Source organism: Hypanus sabinus, chromosome 3 (genome assembly GCF_030144855.1).
Source record: "Hypanus sabinus isolate sHypSab1 chromosome 3, sHypSab1.hap1, whole genome shotgun sequence".
In the NCBI taxonomy this organism is placed as follows: domain Eukaryota; kingdom Metazoa; phylum Chordata; class Chondrichthyes; order Myliobatiformes; family Dasyatidae; genus Hypanus; species Hypanus sabinus.
This window is the reverse complement of record NC_082708.1, coordinates 182,537,319-182,554,105: the sequence shown is the minus strand read 5'-3', so window position 1 is coordinate 182,554,105 and position 16,787 is coordinate 182,537,319. Positions and strand designations below refer to the sequence as shown.

The following is a 16,787-nucleotide window of genomic DNA, read 5'->3' as shown; positions in this document are numbered from 1 at the left end:
TGTCAGGAAGTGGTGGATTTGGGCTCAATCTCAAAATTTAAGGGAAGCTTGGACATGTATTTGGATGGGAGGATTATGTAGGACTGTGGTCCAGGTTTGGGTCAATCGGAAGAGGCAGAATAACAGCTTGGCATGGACTGGATGGGCCAAAGGATGTGTTTCTGTTCTGTGACTCTGCTAAGCTATTGAGATAGCAGATTATCTAAATTCATCTGTACTAACTATAGTCTGAGATGTCCAGATGTTTCGATGACTTAACTTGTTAATCTGATTGCTGCTGCCAAATTCAGCCCATTATGTTAATCATATTTATTTACTGAGAAACATTGTGGAATAGGCCATCCAACCCCTTGAGCTGCACAGCCCAACAATCCCTTGTTTAACTCCAGCCTAATCACTAGACAATTTACAATGACAAATTGACCTATCAACCGGTAGTTCTTTGGACTGTGGGAGGAAACATGGTTATGGGGAGAACTTGCAGGCTCTTTACAGGCAGCCGTGGGAATTGAACCTGGATTGCTGGTACTGTAAAGCATTGTGCTGGCTGCTGTGCTATTGTGCTACCTGATTCTTATTAACTGATTGTACTATAAAATCCAACTCTGATCTATTGTATCTATGCAACTATTGGAAGAGTTCAGTAGTTTTTGTCAGTGAGAGAGTGCCATCTTAGGCTAGCAGGTAAGGGTGAGGGAGTACATACAACAGAGGTAATTTATGTCATGCCTTAGACTTAGTTGGGGAGAGGATAGACAAGCATACATAATCAGATTTAGTAGCTTGGGACTGAGTATTTGATGGCTATGGGCCTGTACTAACTGAAATTTAGAAGAATGAGGGGCAATCTCATTGAAACCTATTGAATATTGGAAGGTCTTGATAGGGTAAACGTGGAGAGCATATTCTGTTTAGTGGGGGACTCTAGGACCAGAGGGCACAGTCTTGGAACAAATGAGGTTTCTGCACCTCCTGCCCAATGGTAGCTGCAAGAAGATGGCATGGCCCGGACGATGGGGATCTTGAAGTGGCTGTAGTCCTTCTGTTTGAAGGAGGAGGTGCAGTGACTCCGAAAGATCAATGATGTAGATCAGCGTACAAACACCGAACAACCCAGGGAACTAAATCTCAACGTATTAAAGTTGAGGCACTAGTAACACCTTGTCAAAAGATTAAGCTGGAACTAATCTGAAATGGGTATGGGCAGAATTATTTTGGCAGATGAACAGCTTTAAACTCATTAGCTATTAAATAATGAGCCAAATTTTCACTGTTGCATTGAACATAGATCAGTTCATGCAGGATCAAGCCGTTCGGTCCATGAAGCTGTGTTCCATTAATTAAATGAGTAATTCTATAGTATTAAACTAGTAATATATAATACTTTATATACTTCTATAAATTGGGTAACTCACTATTAAGTACTATAATTATAGTACTTTAATAAGTGTTCTTTGAAACATTTAAAGATTCAAAGTTCGTTCATGATCAAAGTATGTGTATATATTAATATACAACACTGAGAATTGTCTTACCACAAACAGCCACAAAACAAAAAAAAACAGGGAACCTGTTCAATGAAAAACATTAACCCCTCTCATGCGCTACAAATACAAATTGTGCAAAAGGCAACCAAAAAAAGTGTAAAACACCAGATTATAAAACACAAACAAGAGAAAATCCGCAGATACTGGAATCCACGCAACACACACAAAATGCTGAAGGAACTCAGCAGGCCAGACAACATCTATGGAACAAAAACACAGTCAATGTTTCTGGCCAAAAGCGGAATAAGTGCTGCATCTGCCTCTATAACTCCTCTCTCACTACTATTCAGGGCCCTATGCAGTCCTTCCAGGTGAGGCACACTTCAACTGTGGGTCTGTTGGGGTCATATACTGTGTTTGGTGCTCCTGGTGGGGCCTTCTATATATTGGTGAGACTCAACATAGATTGGGAGAGTGTCTACGCTCCGACCGTCAGAACAAGCAGGATCTCCCTGTGGCCACCAATTTTAATTCCACTTCCCATTCCCATTCTGATATGTCCATTCATGGCCTCCTCCACTTTCATGATAAGGTTACACTTAGTTTAGAGGAACAACACTTTACATCCCCCCCCTTTTTTCTTTCCCCCTTGGGTTTCACCTATCACCTCCCCCCCCCCCCACACCTTTCAAATCTACTCCTCAGCACTTTTCTCCAGTCCTGCCAAAGGGTTTTGTCCCAGAACAGCGACTGTACTTCTTTCCATCGATGCTGCCTGGCCTGCAGAGTTCCTCCAGCATTTTGCTTATAAAACACAAAATTGAAAAGAGTCTGGCATATTCAGTTCAGCTCAAAGTTCATTACCTGCAGCCTGTCCTGTTTGAAAATCACCCAAAACCATCCACTCCGTGAGCTGAAGGGCCTGTATTGTGCTGTAGGTTTTCTATGTTTCTAAAATAGCTTAAAAAAGGAGTGACCAGCAAATGGAAGCCCATCATACCATGAACCTCAGAGCACAATCCACAAACCGCGTTGATTAAACCTTGCGCCGGCACCATCCTCTGATGGCATTGTTTGAGAGAGAGATCATTGGAACAGAAGGATCACCCCTCAGGAGCAGCAGGGAGAGGAAGAGGGACGTCGTCCTTCGACAACGCTGGTAGACAGCACTGAACACCCATTTCACCTTTACTCGCCTCGATGATTTCAATCTTCCTTGGCACTTTAGTCGGCGGGAGTGGTAAGGAACTTTAATTATATGAATAAATTTTCACAGTTTCAAAGTATACTTATTGTTGAAGTGTGTATACAACCCTGAGATTTGTCCTCTTGCGGGCAGCCACAAAACAGAAACAGCATGGAACACATTTAATAAAACTCTGCACTGAGGTGATTAAACCTGTACCTTCCTCCAGTAGGTGTAGGTGTAGGTGTGTGTGTGTGTGTGTGTTAGATATATTGATCAAATGCAGGCAGACGGCAAACTAAACACCCACGTGTCTTCTGCTCTCATCCTCATCAATTTCAATCTTGCTCGACACGTAATCAGTGAGGAGTAATAGAGTCGACCACGGATTTGCGTTCCGTCTTTAGAAAGTGACGGCCACGCCATTAGAAAACTAGTAATTATAGTATTAAACAAGTAATTATATGCCTAATTAAACCAGACTCTGTTCCTGCATTGTTGCACATCACTGTGCCTGTCAAAGAACCTATATTGTACTTGCTTCCAGTACCACCCCAAGCAGTACGTTCCAGTACACATGAATCATAGGGTTGCACAGTAGCATAGTGGTTAGTACAACAGTTTAGAGTACAGGAGACAAGGGTTCAATTCCCACGGCTGCTTGTGAAGAGTTTTTATGTTCTCTTTGGTATTTTTAAATTTAAATATATATCCTTTGAACTTACTCCTCTGACCTTGAATGCATGCATGGTATGATACCGTAGTGTGGCACTTAGTGGACGCTATTACAGTGCCAGCTGTTGGGAGTTCAATTCCGCCGATGTTTGCACATTCTCACCATGACCCTGTGGGTTTCCTGTGGCTGCTCTAGTATCCTCCCACATTCCAAAGCTGTACGGGTTAGGGTTAGTAAGCTGTGCGCATGCTATGTTGGCAGTGACACCTCTGGGCTGCCCACAGGACATAGTCAAATTGCATTCACTGATGCACTTCACTGTTAACATCTCCGGTGTCAGACATTGCAACCCTGATTTGTTTTTTTAAACATATTGGCTGTCTTATCTATGCCTCTCATAATCTTATAAATTTCTAACAAGTCTTCCTTCATCCTCTATTCCTCCAAAGGAAACAACTCCTGCTTGTCCAAGCTTTCCTTGTAGTCCGTTCCCTCTAATTCAGGCAATGCCTGGCTAAACATCTTCTGCACCCTCCCCCATTCCTTACAAGTCTGACCCATAATGGGGGCGGCATGTGTGACGTATTCAGAAATTGGTTAACAATGGATGCTTCAGCTAACTGTCTGATACCAGTTTGTGTGTTGCTGTAATTAGTGTACGCAACACTTGTATGTGTAACCATCACTAGGATTCTATTACTGTGTACAAGAAGAATATGCCTATTCCTGGAAGAAATTGCAATGCCCAGTTAGGGCTGGGTGAGAAGAAACCTGAGACATCCAGTACCCACCTTCAGCACAAACATTGTACCCCTTATTATGTGTCAGTATATAGTGTAAGTAGCTTGGTGCTTGGCAGACTTGTCATGGTGCATGTTGGCAAAGGCAGAACCCAAGTGCGGAGAAAAGACGAACTCGCACGTGGAGACGGCAACCTTTATTCATAAGAGTTGCAACAAAACCTCAGTGGCATGGCAGGACATCACTGCAAGTGTAACATTCTCAAAGCGAGGAGTCCGCTTAAATAATAACAATGTGGAAAACCTGTGCCAGTCAAAATAAACTTACCAAGATTAGACAGAAAGCACAAGGGCTTAAAGATTTTTGTTAGGTCAACAATTAGCAAATTCAGGTACTCTGGATACCTTGGAACCCATCGCTCTACAGATTGCTGCATAGGCCCGAAGAGCTCATGACAGAACACCCTCTGCATTCTTCCTTCGGAAGTTTGTAAATTGCTTTAAAGAAGAGTCCTCTCATGGAAAAGAACCGACTTTAAATAAAATTTTCACTTGGATGCTGATTGGATTAGAGAGCATGTCTATTGAGGATAGGTTGAGTAAGCTAAGACTTTTGTCTCTGGAGCAAAGAAAGATATAGAAACAGACTCAACATAGTGGTTAGTACAATGCTTTACAGTGCAGGCGACCTGCGTTCGATTCCTGCTGTTGCCGATAGGGAGTTTGTACATTTTTCCCTGTGACCATGTGGGTTTTCTCCTGGTGCTCAGAGGGCCTATTCCACAGAGTATCTCAATAAATAAGTAAATAAGATGAGAAGTGACTTGATAGAAGTGTACAAGATTATAAAAGGCATCGATAAAGTGGATAGCCATAGACCTTTTCCCGAGGTGGAAATAGCTAATATGAGGGTGCATAATTTTAAGGTGATTGGAAGAAAATATTGGTTTGTACTACCCACCTACATACTCTGGAAGCAATACTTAGCAGCCAATTAACCTAACAACCCACATGCTTTTTTGAGTGTTGGAGGAATGTGAGGCACTTGGAGGAAGTTTATGATCATAGAACATTATCTCCAGCACTGGACATCGGGATTCTGCCCTAGTGCTGTCCACTTTCACACCCCCTTGCCTACCTCTTCTGACCTTGTCACTTTGAGCATTTCTTTGCACATTACCTCTGTGTGCAGTATTATATTTTACATCATCAAAGTCAAGTTTATTGCCATCTGCAGCATTGTGTCTGTTTTTGTGAAAGTCGGTCGTAGTGTTATTAAGCCGCAGGGTTGTGCTGGTTGCTTCAGGAATCAGATGGAAGCAGCTGTTCTTGAACTTGTTGTTGTGAATCTTCAGGCTGCTGGACCTTCCGCCCTTTGGTAGTTGTAAGAAGATGGCATGGCTCCAATGATGGGGACCTGGGTAATGGTTGTTGCCTTTCTGAGGCAACACTTCATATAGTATTAGGGAAGGTGGGCAGGATGTGCCTGTGATGCATTGGGCTGAGCCTACCACCCTCCACAGCTTCTTACGTTCCAACACACTTGAATTTCCGTATCACACCGTGAGGTACTTTTGAGAGTAAAAAGTGTTCATTGAGAAGCTGAACCTCTTTTTTTAATATATTTTTATTGAAGGAATGACACAATACAGAATACATAATGGATTACATTTTCCTCCATTTTGCTTTTATATCTTACCCTTAAACAAACCTCCCCTCACCCTCCCTCCCCGAACATACCATGGCAGCTAATGTATTTACAATACAACAATTCACAAATACAAGTACGGACATTTCACAGCTATAGCCCCACGCTACTTCAAGATGAAGGCCCACGCATATCCACAACATCTCAGATGATCCAGAATACACTCATATTACAATTCATCAGCCACCCTGTGAGGTAAACCATATGCGTGTTAAAAGAGAGGTAACTTCCCAAGTACAATCAGATGCCCTCAACTAGAAGGTAATTCCTTAAGACTCCCAAAATATGACAAGAAAGGTCCCCATTTCAAATAGAACTTTTTCACAGACCCCCTCAAAGTACATTTAATCTTTTCTAGTTTCAGAAAAAACATTATGTCCTCTAACCAAGCAGCTGCAGATGGGGGAGTGGCAGATTTCCAGACTAGCAAGATTCTCCTACGTGATGTAGGATGTAGGAGATGTAGGGCCAAAAATGATGTAGATGCAATGATATCCGACTGGTTTGCATTTAAACCCGAAGCATCATCCGCCACACCAAATACAGCTATAAGTGGGCAAGGTCGCAGTGTCACCCCCAAAACCTCACTGATGATTTTAAAAACCAGTGCCCAATAGCCATCAAGCTGAGGGCAAGACCAAAATGCATGCACTAAACCAGCCGGAGAGAAGGAACGCCTGTCACAGCCAGCGTCTATCCCAGGAAATTGTATGAGCCCCAGTCTAGCACATGATGACAAGGAATGAACCCTATTCAATGCTTTTGCCCAATATTCCTCAGCCAGATCCATACCAAGGTCATCCTCCCATCTAGTCTTAGTCTTGTTTAGATCTCGATCTTCCAAAGACATCAGCTGAGAGTATACAACAGAGATCAGCCCTTTATTATTAAAGCTAAGAGTGAGTTTTTCCCACAACATAGCAAGTGGTAGATCAGCAAAAGAGGGAAATTTTTCCTTGAGAAAGTGGCGAATCTGCAGATATTTAAAAAAAAATTATTATGCGGAAGGCCATATTTACTGCGCAGGTTATCAAAACTATCAAATATATTACCAGTGTACAAATCCTTAAAGCGCAGAAGACCGTTCAAACCCCATCGTCTAAAAACTGAATCGAGTGTGGAGGGAAGAAATAGATGGTTTCTATGAATGGGACCCAAAACTGAAGCTGATATGAACTTACAGTGGCAGCGAAATTGATTAAAAATTTTGAGGGTGGAGAGCACGACCGGGTTAGATGTGAAATGAGAGGATCTCAATGGCAAGGAAGAATACACTAAAGCTTGGAGAGACGAGGAGTGGCAAGACCGTGTCTCAAGCAGGCACCAGTTTATATCTGGCTGGTGAAGACAAAAAAAATACCTTTTGAACGTTCGATGCCCAGTAATAATGAATAAAGCTAGGAAGGCCCATTCCACCTACGTCACAACCTCTTTGGAGAGTGCGCTTATTAACCCTTGGGACCTTATTTTCCCAAATAAAGGAGGTTATAGCTTGGTCGACTGATTTGAAAAATAACTTGGGTAAGAAAACTGGCAAGCACTGGGACAAATAAAGAAATCTGGGAAGTATAGTCATTTTGACTGATTGAATTTTCCCAGCTATAGTGAGGGGTAAACTGTGCCATCTCTCAAAATCAGCCTTCATTTGGCTAACCTGAGGCCTGTAGTTAGCTTCAAACAGAGATGTGAAAGAGCGAGTAACATGTATTCCTAGATATACAAAACCATCCTGAGATAAAGGAAAAGGCAAAGATTCCAGTTGGATCTGTAGGGCCAAGTTATTGCTTTTTTGAAGGTTCAGTTTATAGCCAGACTCGGCTCCAAATTGACCTAATAATGACACAATAGCAGGACTGCTACCTACAGGGACACTAACATAAAGTAAGAGTTCATCAGCATATAGGGATACATGGTGTTCTGTGTCCCCTTTCCTAACACCTTGAAATAATGTAGTTGACTTGAACCTCCTTTAAAGGTTCAAAAAGTTCATTTATCATCAAAGTGTGTATGCAGAATACAACTCTGAAATTTGTCCTCTCCAGATTGCCATTGAGTACAGAAAGCCATACAAGTAGTTGAAAGAAAGACATCAATCCCCCCCCCGCACAAAAAGAAAAAGAAACAGAAACTCACAAACCCCAAACATCCCAGCCCCTCCCTTGCAGAAAAACTAACTGATCACCCAAACCCGCCAAGCCCTCCAGTCGGCAAGAACACGGGAAAAAAAATCAAGCTGAAAGAGACCAAGATGAATTACAGTGCAATGCATAAATCTCAGAATTTCAGTAACATCTCTGAGAACATTGGGACCAAGCCGGCCTCTCCAAGGGCAAGAAAGTACAGACGTTGGCACTCCTTTGCTATGTTGCACCCTTTTATCAGAATCTTGTTTAAGGCTAGTGTCATGAAATTTGTTTTTTTTTTTGCAGCATTACAGTGCAAGATATAAAATGTACTATAAACTACAATAAGAAATTGAATATAATATGATAAATAAGGGCAAAAATAATGAGGTAGTGTTTGTTTCATTGGTTTTGTGCTTTTCACTGTATTTATTGACATGAGTTGCTGCAGATGCTGGAAATCAAGAGCAACACACACACAGTGTGCGGGAGGATCTCAGCAGGTCAGGCAGCATCTGTGGATGGGAATAAACAGTTGACATTTTGGGCCGAGTCCCTTCATCAGGACTGGAAGAGAAGAGGGAAGGGGTGGCTGCTTCCACCTCCCTTTCCAGTCCTGATGAAAGTTCTCAGCCCAAGACGTTGACAGTTTATTTCCATCCATAGATGCTGCCTGACCTGCTAAGTTCCTCCAGCACACTGTGTGTGTGTTGCTCATTGCATTTATTGTTGTATTTATTGTTGCCATGTTCACTGTTAACTGAGCTTCATGTAAACCGGGAAATCCAATGTGCTTTAGTATCTCTGATGATAAACTCATCTGAATCTGGGCTTCTGTTACTGTGATGCAGCAGCTCTGCCTGCTGTGTCACAGAGTCCCAGCTTCCTCCCACATCCCAAAATGTGGGGTTGCTAGGTTAACTGGCCACTGTAAATTATCTCCAGTGTGTGGGAGCAGGTAGAATGTTAGAGAAGAAGGGAACGTCGGGAGACTAAGATAGGGTGAGTGTAAATAGGTGCTTGAGGGTTAACACCCAAGCATTGGGCTGAAGGGCCTGTTTCTGTACTGTGTTACTTTATAAGAACATAAGACATAAGAGGAGAAATAGGCCATTTGGTCCATCAAGTCTGCTTTGCCATTCAATTATGGCTGATTTATCATCCCTCTCAACCCTATACTCCTGCCTTCTCACTGTAACCCTTGACACCCTTAGTAATCATGAACCTATTAACCACTGCTTTAAATATACCCAATGATTTGCCCTTCACAGCTGTCTGTGGCAAAGAATTCCATGGATTCAACAACCTCCAGCTGAAGAAATTCCTCCTCATCACTTATCTAAAGGGACATTCTTCTATTCTGAGCTGTGTCATCTGGTCCTAGACTCCCCCACTATAGGAAACATCTTCTCCCTGTCCACTCTACCTAGGCCTTTCAATATTCCATAGGTTTCGATGAATTCCAGTGAGTACAGGTCCAGAGCCATCAAATGCTTCTCATATGATGGGCCTTTTAATCCCAGAGTCATTTTTGTGAGCCTCCTTTGATCCATCTTCAACATTAAAACACCCTTTAGATAAAGGGCCTCAAACTGCCACGATACTGCAAGAGTGCTTTGACCAATGCCTTATAAAGCCTCAGCAATACCAACTTGCAAATTTTCACTATGATGCCATTGACGTTCTGAGTTATGTATCTTAGCTTTAAAAAATATCTTTTATCACAACAAATTCCTACAAACTTTAAAAGGAAACAATATTACAGTACGGGAGCAGGCCCCCATAGCCCACGATGTCTGTGCTGAACATAATGTTGAACTAAATAAATCCATTCTGCCTGCACATGACCCATATCCCTCCATTCCCTCTATATTCATGTGCCTATCTAAAAGCTCCATAAATGCCACTATCCTATCTGCTTCCAGTGCCACCCCTGGCAGTGCATTCCGGGCACCCACCACTCTGTTATTAACATGTTTGCCCCACACACATCTGCTTTATACTTTTCTCCCTCACATCTTAAATGAGTGTTCTCCTGTATTTGACATTTCTGCCTTGGTTGAGGAGTGGTGGTTGTTGGTGTGAAAGATTCTGTCTGTCTATATCATTTTCTGAATTCTTACCAGGTCTCCCCTCCGACTCCCACTTTAGAGAACATGACCAAAGTTTGCCCAGCCCCTCCTGATAGATCATGCCCTCTAATTCAGGCAGCATCCTGGTGCTCTTCTGCACCTTCTCCAAAGACTCCACATCCACCCTGCAATGGGGCGACCCAAACTGAGCTGCATGCAATACTCAAATTGTAGTTTAATCAACATTTTATGTTAACAAATTGTGTCCCCCAGTCCTGAAATAAAGAGTGAATATGGACCTATACAGCACACTACAAGCTGTTTGATTCTGTGCTATTGTGTCAACCTTTTAACCTACTCTAAGGCTGAACTCTTCCTTCCCACGTAGTCCTTTTTTCTATCATCCATGTGCCTATCTAAGATTAGTTTCTTAAATGTCCTTATGTATCTGCCTCTACCACCAACCTGGTAGAGTGTTCCACACACCTACCATCCTGTGTAAAGAACTTGCCCTATACTTCCTTCCTGTCACCTTAAATTACACCCTCTTGTATTAGCCATTTCTGCCCTGGGGAAAAAAGTCCCTGGCTGTCTACTCGATGAATGCCTCTTATCACCTTATGCACCTCTTATCATCCTGTACACCTCTATCAAGTCACCTCTCTTCCTCCTTCACTCCAAAGTGAAAAAGCCCTACCTTGCTCAAGCTATCCTCATAAGACATGCTCTGTAATCCAAGCACCATCCTAGTAAATCTCCTCTGCACCATCTCGAAAGCTTCCACATCATTGAAAGTGGCACTATAGGTTGTAATGAAAGCTTTTGGCATAGACACCTTCATAAATCAAAGTACTGAGTACAGGAGTTGGGATGCTATGTTGAAATCACATAAAATGTTGGTGGATCCTAATTTGTAGTATTGTGTGCAGTTTTGGTCACCTACCTAGAGGAAAGATATAAATAAGATTGAAAAAGTGCAGAAAAATTTACAAGGATGTTGCCAGGAATTGAGCTATAAGAAAAGACTGATGAGGTTAGGACTTTGTTCTTTGGGACGCAGAACATTAAGAGGAGATTTCATAGAGTTGTACAAAATCATGAGGGGTATAGACAGGGTAAATGCAATCAGGCTTTGTCCACTGAGGTTGGATGGGACTGCAGCCAGAGGTCATGGGTTAAGGGTGATAGGTGAAAAGTGTAAGGGGAACATGAGGGCAAACTTCTTCACTCAGAGAGTTGTGAGAGTGTGGAACAAGATGCCAGCACACGTGGTGCATGTGAGCTCGATTTCAACGTTTAAGAGAAGTTCAGATAGGTACATGGATGGGAGGGTTTGGAGAGCTATGGTCTCGGTGCAGTTGAAATGGTTCAGCATGGACTAGATGGGCCAAAGGGCCAGTTTACGCGCTGCACTTTTCTATCTGTTCTTTAATGAGGGACCAGAACTGAACACAATATTTCATGTATGGTCCAACCAGAGTTTTATAAAACTGAAACATTATCTCGTAGCTTTTGAACTGAAATGGGGCAACCAGAACTACACAAAATGCTCCATGTGCAGCCTAATCAAATTTTATACAAGTGCAGTATGTTTTTCTTGGATTCATGACATTTTGTTAATGAATCCTATTCCCCTGACCTGAAACAGAATGGTTGTATAACATTGAGGTGTCAATGTGTCTTGAGATGTGGAGTCCTCTCACCTTGTCCCAACTCCTCTCTCTCTCTCTCAGGTTCATGGGTGGAGTTGAACTACAGTCAGCAGAGTGGCACGCGGATACTGGAACACGTTCCTTCCTCCAGCTCCATCCACAACGGAGACATGGAGAAGATCCTGCTGGACGCACAGCACGAGTCGGATAGGAACAGTTCGCGAGGAAGCTCCCACTGCGACAGGTGACCGCCTAAGCCTAACGTTACCTCCCGCTCTGACCTCTGACCCAGGAGTGCAGCTGCCGTGTGTGTTTGTGTGGGACTTGTCAAGAATCTTGGTGATTGAACCCAAATGTCAGGAAACCTGACATTGAAGTGAAATACCATGTAACTGGTTGCTAAGGGTTCTTGGCAGCTCAGTTTGTTAAGGGTTGATTTGCCTCTCACTCCGCGTTCATCTCACCTGCCGTACTGATGTAGCCCCTCTCAGCAAAATGGCTAAAAAGTTCATCCCTTCCAACCTGCCCTCCCACCTAATGGATGTCTCCACCAGAGTCAGGTCCCCACCTTTTGCTTCGTTAATGCTGTTCCCCTGAGGATGCAGCCTTAAAGAGCACGGCTTTGCAAGGTTGCATCTCTGCCAGTGATGTCCAGGGATGACTCTCCATACTGATGCCATGTGGTAATTCTTCTCTCCATCTTTACCATCACCTTACTTTGTAAATAACCTCTGCATAACAGCCTGCTACATCTTATTTCTTTTCACAGTCCATTAATTCCTGAATCTAGCGATGTTTCTGATATTATCTCCCTACCTGTTCCATCAGCTCCCTCTGCTGCTCCTCCCCCTTCCCTTTCTTCCATGGCTTTCTGCCCTGTCCTATCAGATTCCTCCTTCTCCAGCCCTTTATCTCTTTCACCAATCAACTTCCCAGCTCTTTACTTCACACCCTCCCCCTCTCCCGGTTTTACCTATCACCTACACCTTGCACTTCTTCCTCCCCTCCTCCCTCCTTCCTACTGTGACTTCTCTTCCTTTCCAATCCTAATGAAGGGTCTCGGCCCGAAACATCGCCGCCTTACTCTTTTCCATAGATGCTGCCTGGCATGCTGAGCTCCTCCAGCATTTTGTGTGTGTTTCTAAGAAAGGTTGCGCTAGAGACTATTGATAATGGCTGGGGTTGTCCATCATGTAAAGACGCTGCCCAGAAAGCAATGGTAAACCGCTTCCGTAGAAAAATTTGCCAAGAACAATCGGAGGCTGGGTGGGAGGGGGAGCTAAAGCAGGTGCTCCACCCTGCCTAAGGGTGATGTGCAGGCTAACGGAAGGAAGGAGCACCTTACACCTCCTTTGGTAGAGACGTATTTCTACCCTGCCACTCCATGAAAGAGATGTGTGGGGTAAATGTTTTTTAAAGACACAAGAGAGCAGTGGGTACCTGGAACGCAGTGTCGGGAGAGGTGGTGGAAATAGATATGATAGAGGCTTTTCAATAGGCACATATTCCTGTACAATCATGGGAGGATATGGATCATATGCAGGCAGAAAGGAATATTTTAATTTAACATCATACTCAGCATAAACATTGTGGGCCGAAAGGCTTGTACTTGTGCTGTACTGTTCTATAGACCATGTTCCTCCTAACCTTCATTAGAGTCACTACAGCAGAGAAACAGACCCTTTGGCACATCAATTCTGTGCTAAACTGTTACTCTGTGCTGGCCCATCAACCTCCACTGGGTCCATAGTCCTCCATACCACTTCCATCCATGTACTTATCCAAATTACTCCTAAATGCTGAAATTGAACCTGTATCCACAGCTTCTGCGCAGCTTGTTCCACCCTTTGAGTGAAGGAGCTCCCCCTCGTGTTCCCTTTCTCCCTTCATCCTTCACCTATGGTCTGATCAGAAATGGGCAATCCCTTACTTTGAAATATTTTCCTCCTGTGTTCTAGATATCGCTTTTAAAGTGAATCCCTCACAGGATACGCCCTCAGAAAGGCGTATCTGTCAGATTTGATTACATCTCATTCTTCCAAGTTCCAGTGAGGACGAGCAGCTCTGATCTGCATGTGTCAGCTCTTTTTTAGAGGCAGTATTGATGCTGAGCAGAGCAGAGATTGCCGTGGGAAAGTTGCTTCATTATTCTTGGGCAAGCTCTCAGTCAGGGCAGTCGAGTGATTGCTACAGAGTTTGGCACCTTGTTTGTGGCCAAGCCCTGGCTTGTACTCTGACCTGCCTCTCCTCCCTTGTTAAAGCTGAGACTGCTGACAGGAAAAACGAGTCTGTGTTACTGATAAATGCTCATCCCATCACTTTTGCGTGTCTTTCAAAGACATTAAAGGTTCTGCGATATTAAAGTGATAGGTATAGAATTATTAAGGACCTAACATTGCTGCAGTTCCCAGAGAATTAAAGGAAAAGTCCTAAGACTTCTGTAGATGCTAATGTATAGATTCTACACTCAGTGGCCACAGTGGTACAGCTTGAACCAGTCTGGCCATTCTCGTCTGACCTCTCTCATTAACAAGGTGTTTTCACCCACAGAACTGTTACTCACTGGATGATTTTTAAAATTATTTTTCCCACTATTCTCTGTAAATCCCAGATCTCAGGAGACCAGAAGTTTCTGAGATACTCTAACCACCCTGTCTGGCACAAACAATCATTCCACCATCAAAGTCGCTCTAGATCACATTTATTCCTCATTCTGACGTTTGGTCTGTACAACAACTGAACCTCTTACCATGTCTGCAAGCTTTAATGCATTGACTTGCTGCCACATGATTGGCTGATTAGATATTAACTAGCAGGTGTGCAGGAGTACCTAGTAAAGTGGCCACTGAGTGTATAAGTACATTGGAGTATACCAGAAAAGGTGAAACAGTAACAGAATGCAGGATATTGTGTTACGGTTACAGAGAAAGTGCAGTGCAAAGTACGTTAGTGCACCAAAACTGGTAAACGGCACACGAGGTCTGTTCACCTGCAGTGCTCTTTCTCTCTAGCTTTTACACTTTATTCTGCATTGTTTTTACTTGACCTTCCAAGTTTGCTCTGTACGAACAGTATGTAAGACAAGCTTTTCACTGGATCTTGGTATATTTGATAATCATAAGTCAAAAAGACGAGAAATTCTACAAAGGTTGGAAATCCAAAGCAACACACGCGAATAATAAACCAAATCCTTTTTCAATTCGTGTTCCAAGACATTTGAACAAGAGGGATAGAAGCTCTCTTTGAGCCTGGTGGTACATGTTTTCCCCAGATACATGTTCTCCCAAGCTCTAGGTAAATGGTCCTGATCTCTGATTACTAGTCTGGTAACTTGATGTCTATACCATGGTTTGACGTCAGCTGGTCACAGAAGGACCACATCAGTCCATGGTGCTTTATAAGATGCTCTTTACTCTGTCTTTCAGCCCACCCTTACTGATGAGCCCCCAGGTGTGCCAGGGTTCTGTTGAGTTCGAAACTCGGAGCGTTGGAGACAGCAACAGCACGCAGGTAGGTGTGGACAGGTTGCTGAGACGCAGTGACCAGTGCCTCTCTTCCATAACATTCTGATCTTTGAGTGGTTGGTCAGGGAAGTCTAGCCTGGATAAGACAGATGTGGATGGGTTCCAGTCAAGAGTTCAGACAACAATCAACAGCACAGCCCAGGAATGAGCCCCTTTGTCCCACAATGTCTGTACCAAGCATGATGCCAAATTAAGCTAATCCCTTCTCTCTGCACATGATCCATAACCCTCCATTCCCTGCACATCCCTGTGCTCTCTCACAAAGCCTCTGTCGGAGTACATGAAACATGACCGCACAGTACAGGCACTTAGGCCCACAAAGTTGTGCGGACGTCTTAACCAACTCCAACATCATCTGTCGTTCATCGCACCCATTTCTGCCATCCATGTGCCTATTTAGGAGTTTCTAAAATGTCTCTAATGTATCTGCCTCTTACCACCACCCCTGGAAGTGCATTTAATGCGCCTACCAGTCTCAGTGTCAAAAAAAAAGGATATCCTTTGATGTCCTGGTAAAGGGTCTGGGCCTGAAACTTTGACTGTTTATTTCCCTCTATAGATGCTGCCTGACCTGCTGAGTTCCTCCAGCATTTTGTGTGTGCCTCTGACTTCCTCTGTTTAGTGTGAGCAAGTTGAGTTGGGCTTGTTCTCAAAAGGGATTACTCCCTGCTTGCTTGTGTGTGACCTTGTTTGACATGGAGAGGTTGATGCACGGGCAGTCATCACACTGTCCTTGATGGATCTGGGTCAGGATCGAGTGGCATGGAGTGCAAGATGACCGGCCGCTGCAGCCATCCTCCACCTTCACTTCTGTTGCGGTGTCTGATCATCTTCCGCCAGCTCCACTGTTGAGGTCCTGGTTGGATTGCTCTTTGCCCAGGTCCTCTCCCTTGAACTTACCACCAGGGGCCAATCTTAACAGGAGCTAAGCTCCAGACGGCGTCACCCCTGGGATCTCAGGAACTCGCCAGCCTCTCCACCATGACAGTGTTGATCCTCAAAGAAGTTCATTCCCACTATCATTATCACCACTGGCAGTCTGTTCCAGGCACCCACCACTTTCTGTGTGTAGAGAATCTTGGCCACACATCTCCATTAAACTACTTCCACTTTCTTTTTAAATTCTGCTCTGGGTGGAAAAATAATCTACTTTGTCTATGCATCTCATTCTCTTATGAAAGCGAGGAGATACTGGAGGCAGAAATAGGAGCAACATTTAAAGAGGCAGCTGAAAAGGTAATTGAATGAGTAGGGGATAGACTGAGACCCTCTGTTGGCTGTGATCGACCACTGATGTTGTGTCTCAGCTGTCTACAAGATATGCAAACCTGGGCAGTACAATATGGAGAACAAGCTGTTGTGCATGTAGCAAGGCAGCTCTGTGCAGCTGATGAATCAGAAAGAATGGCAAGGACCAAAACAGTTTAGCACCAGCGACATTGCTTGTAGAAGTTGCCAATTACCATTAAACTCAACGTAAGACTTCCTTTGGTTCTCCAGCTTCAGAGTTTTCCTCGGGACGTATTCCCGAAGCTTTCCCCATGAGTGGGTATAGCCATAAGGCAGTGGAGGTTTGAGATTAGTGCTTTCCTCCTTCGAGAGGAGCTGTCAAGCACTGC

General features: G+C 43.7%; 1 protein-coding gene across 2 annotated transcripts in view; it reads left to right on the top strand.

Annotated features, from left to right (window-relative positions):
* The window catches only part of LOC132391941 (BCL2/adenovirus E1B 19 kDa protein-interacting protein 3-like), a 51,289-nt gene that overhangs the window by 27,163 nt on the left and 7,339 nt on the right, over positions 1-16,787 (top strand). For both annotated transcript variants that reach the window (XM_059965746.1, XM_059965745.1), the window contains exons 2-3: positions 11,726-11,888; positions 15,070-15,154. In XM_059965746.1, coding sequence (XP_059821729.1) covers positions 11,726-11,888; positions 15,070-15,154 — 248 coding nt within the window. The remainder of the gene's footprint in view (positions 1-11,725; positions 11,889-15,069; positions 15,155-16,787) is intronic.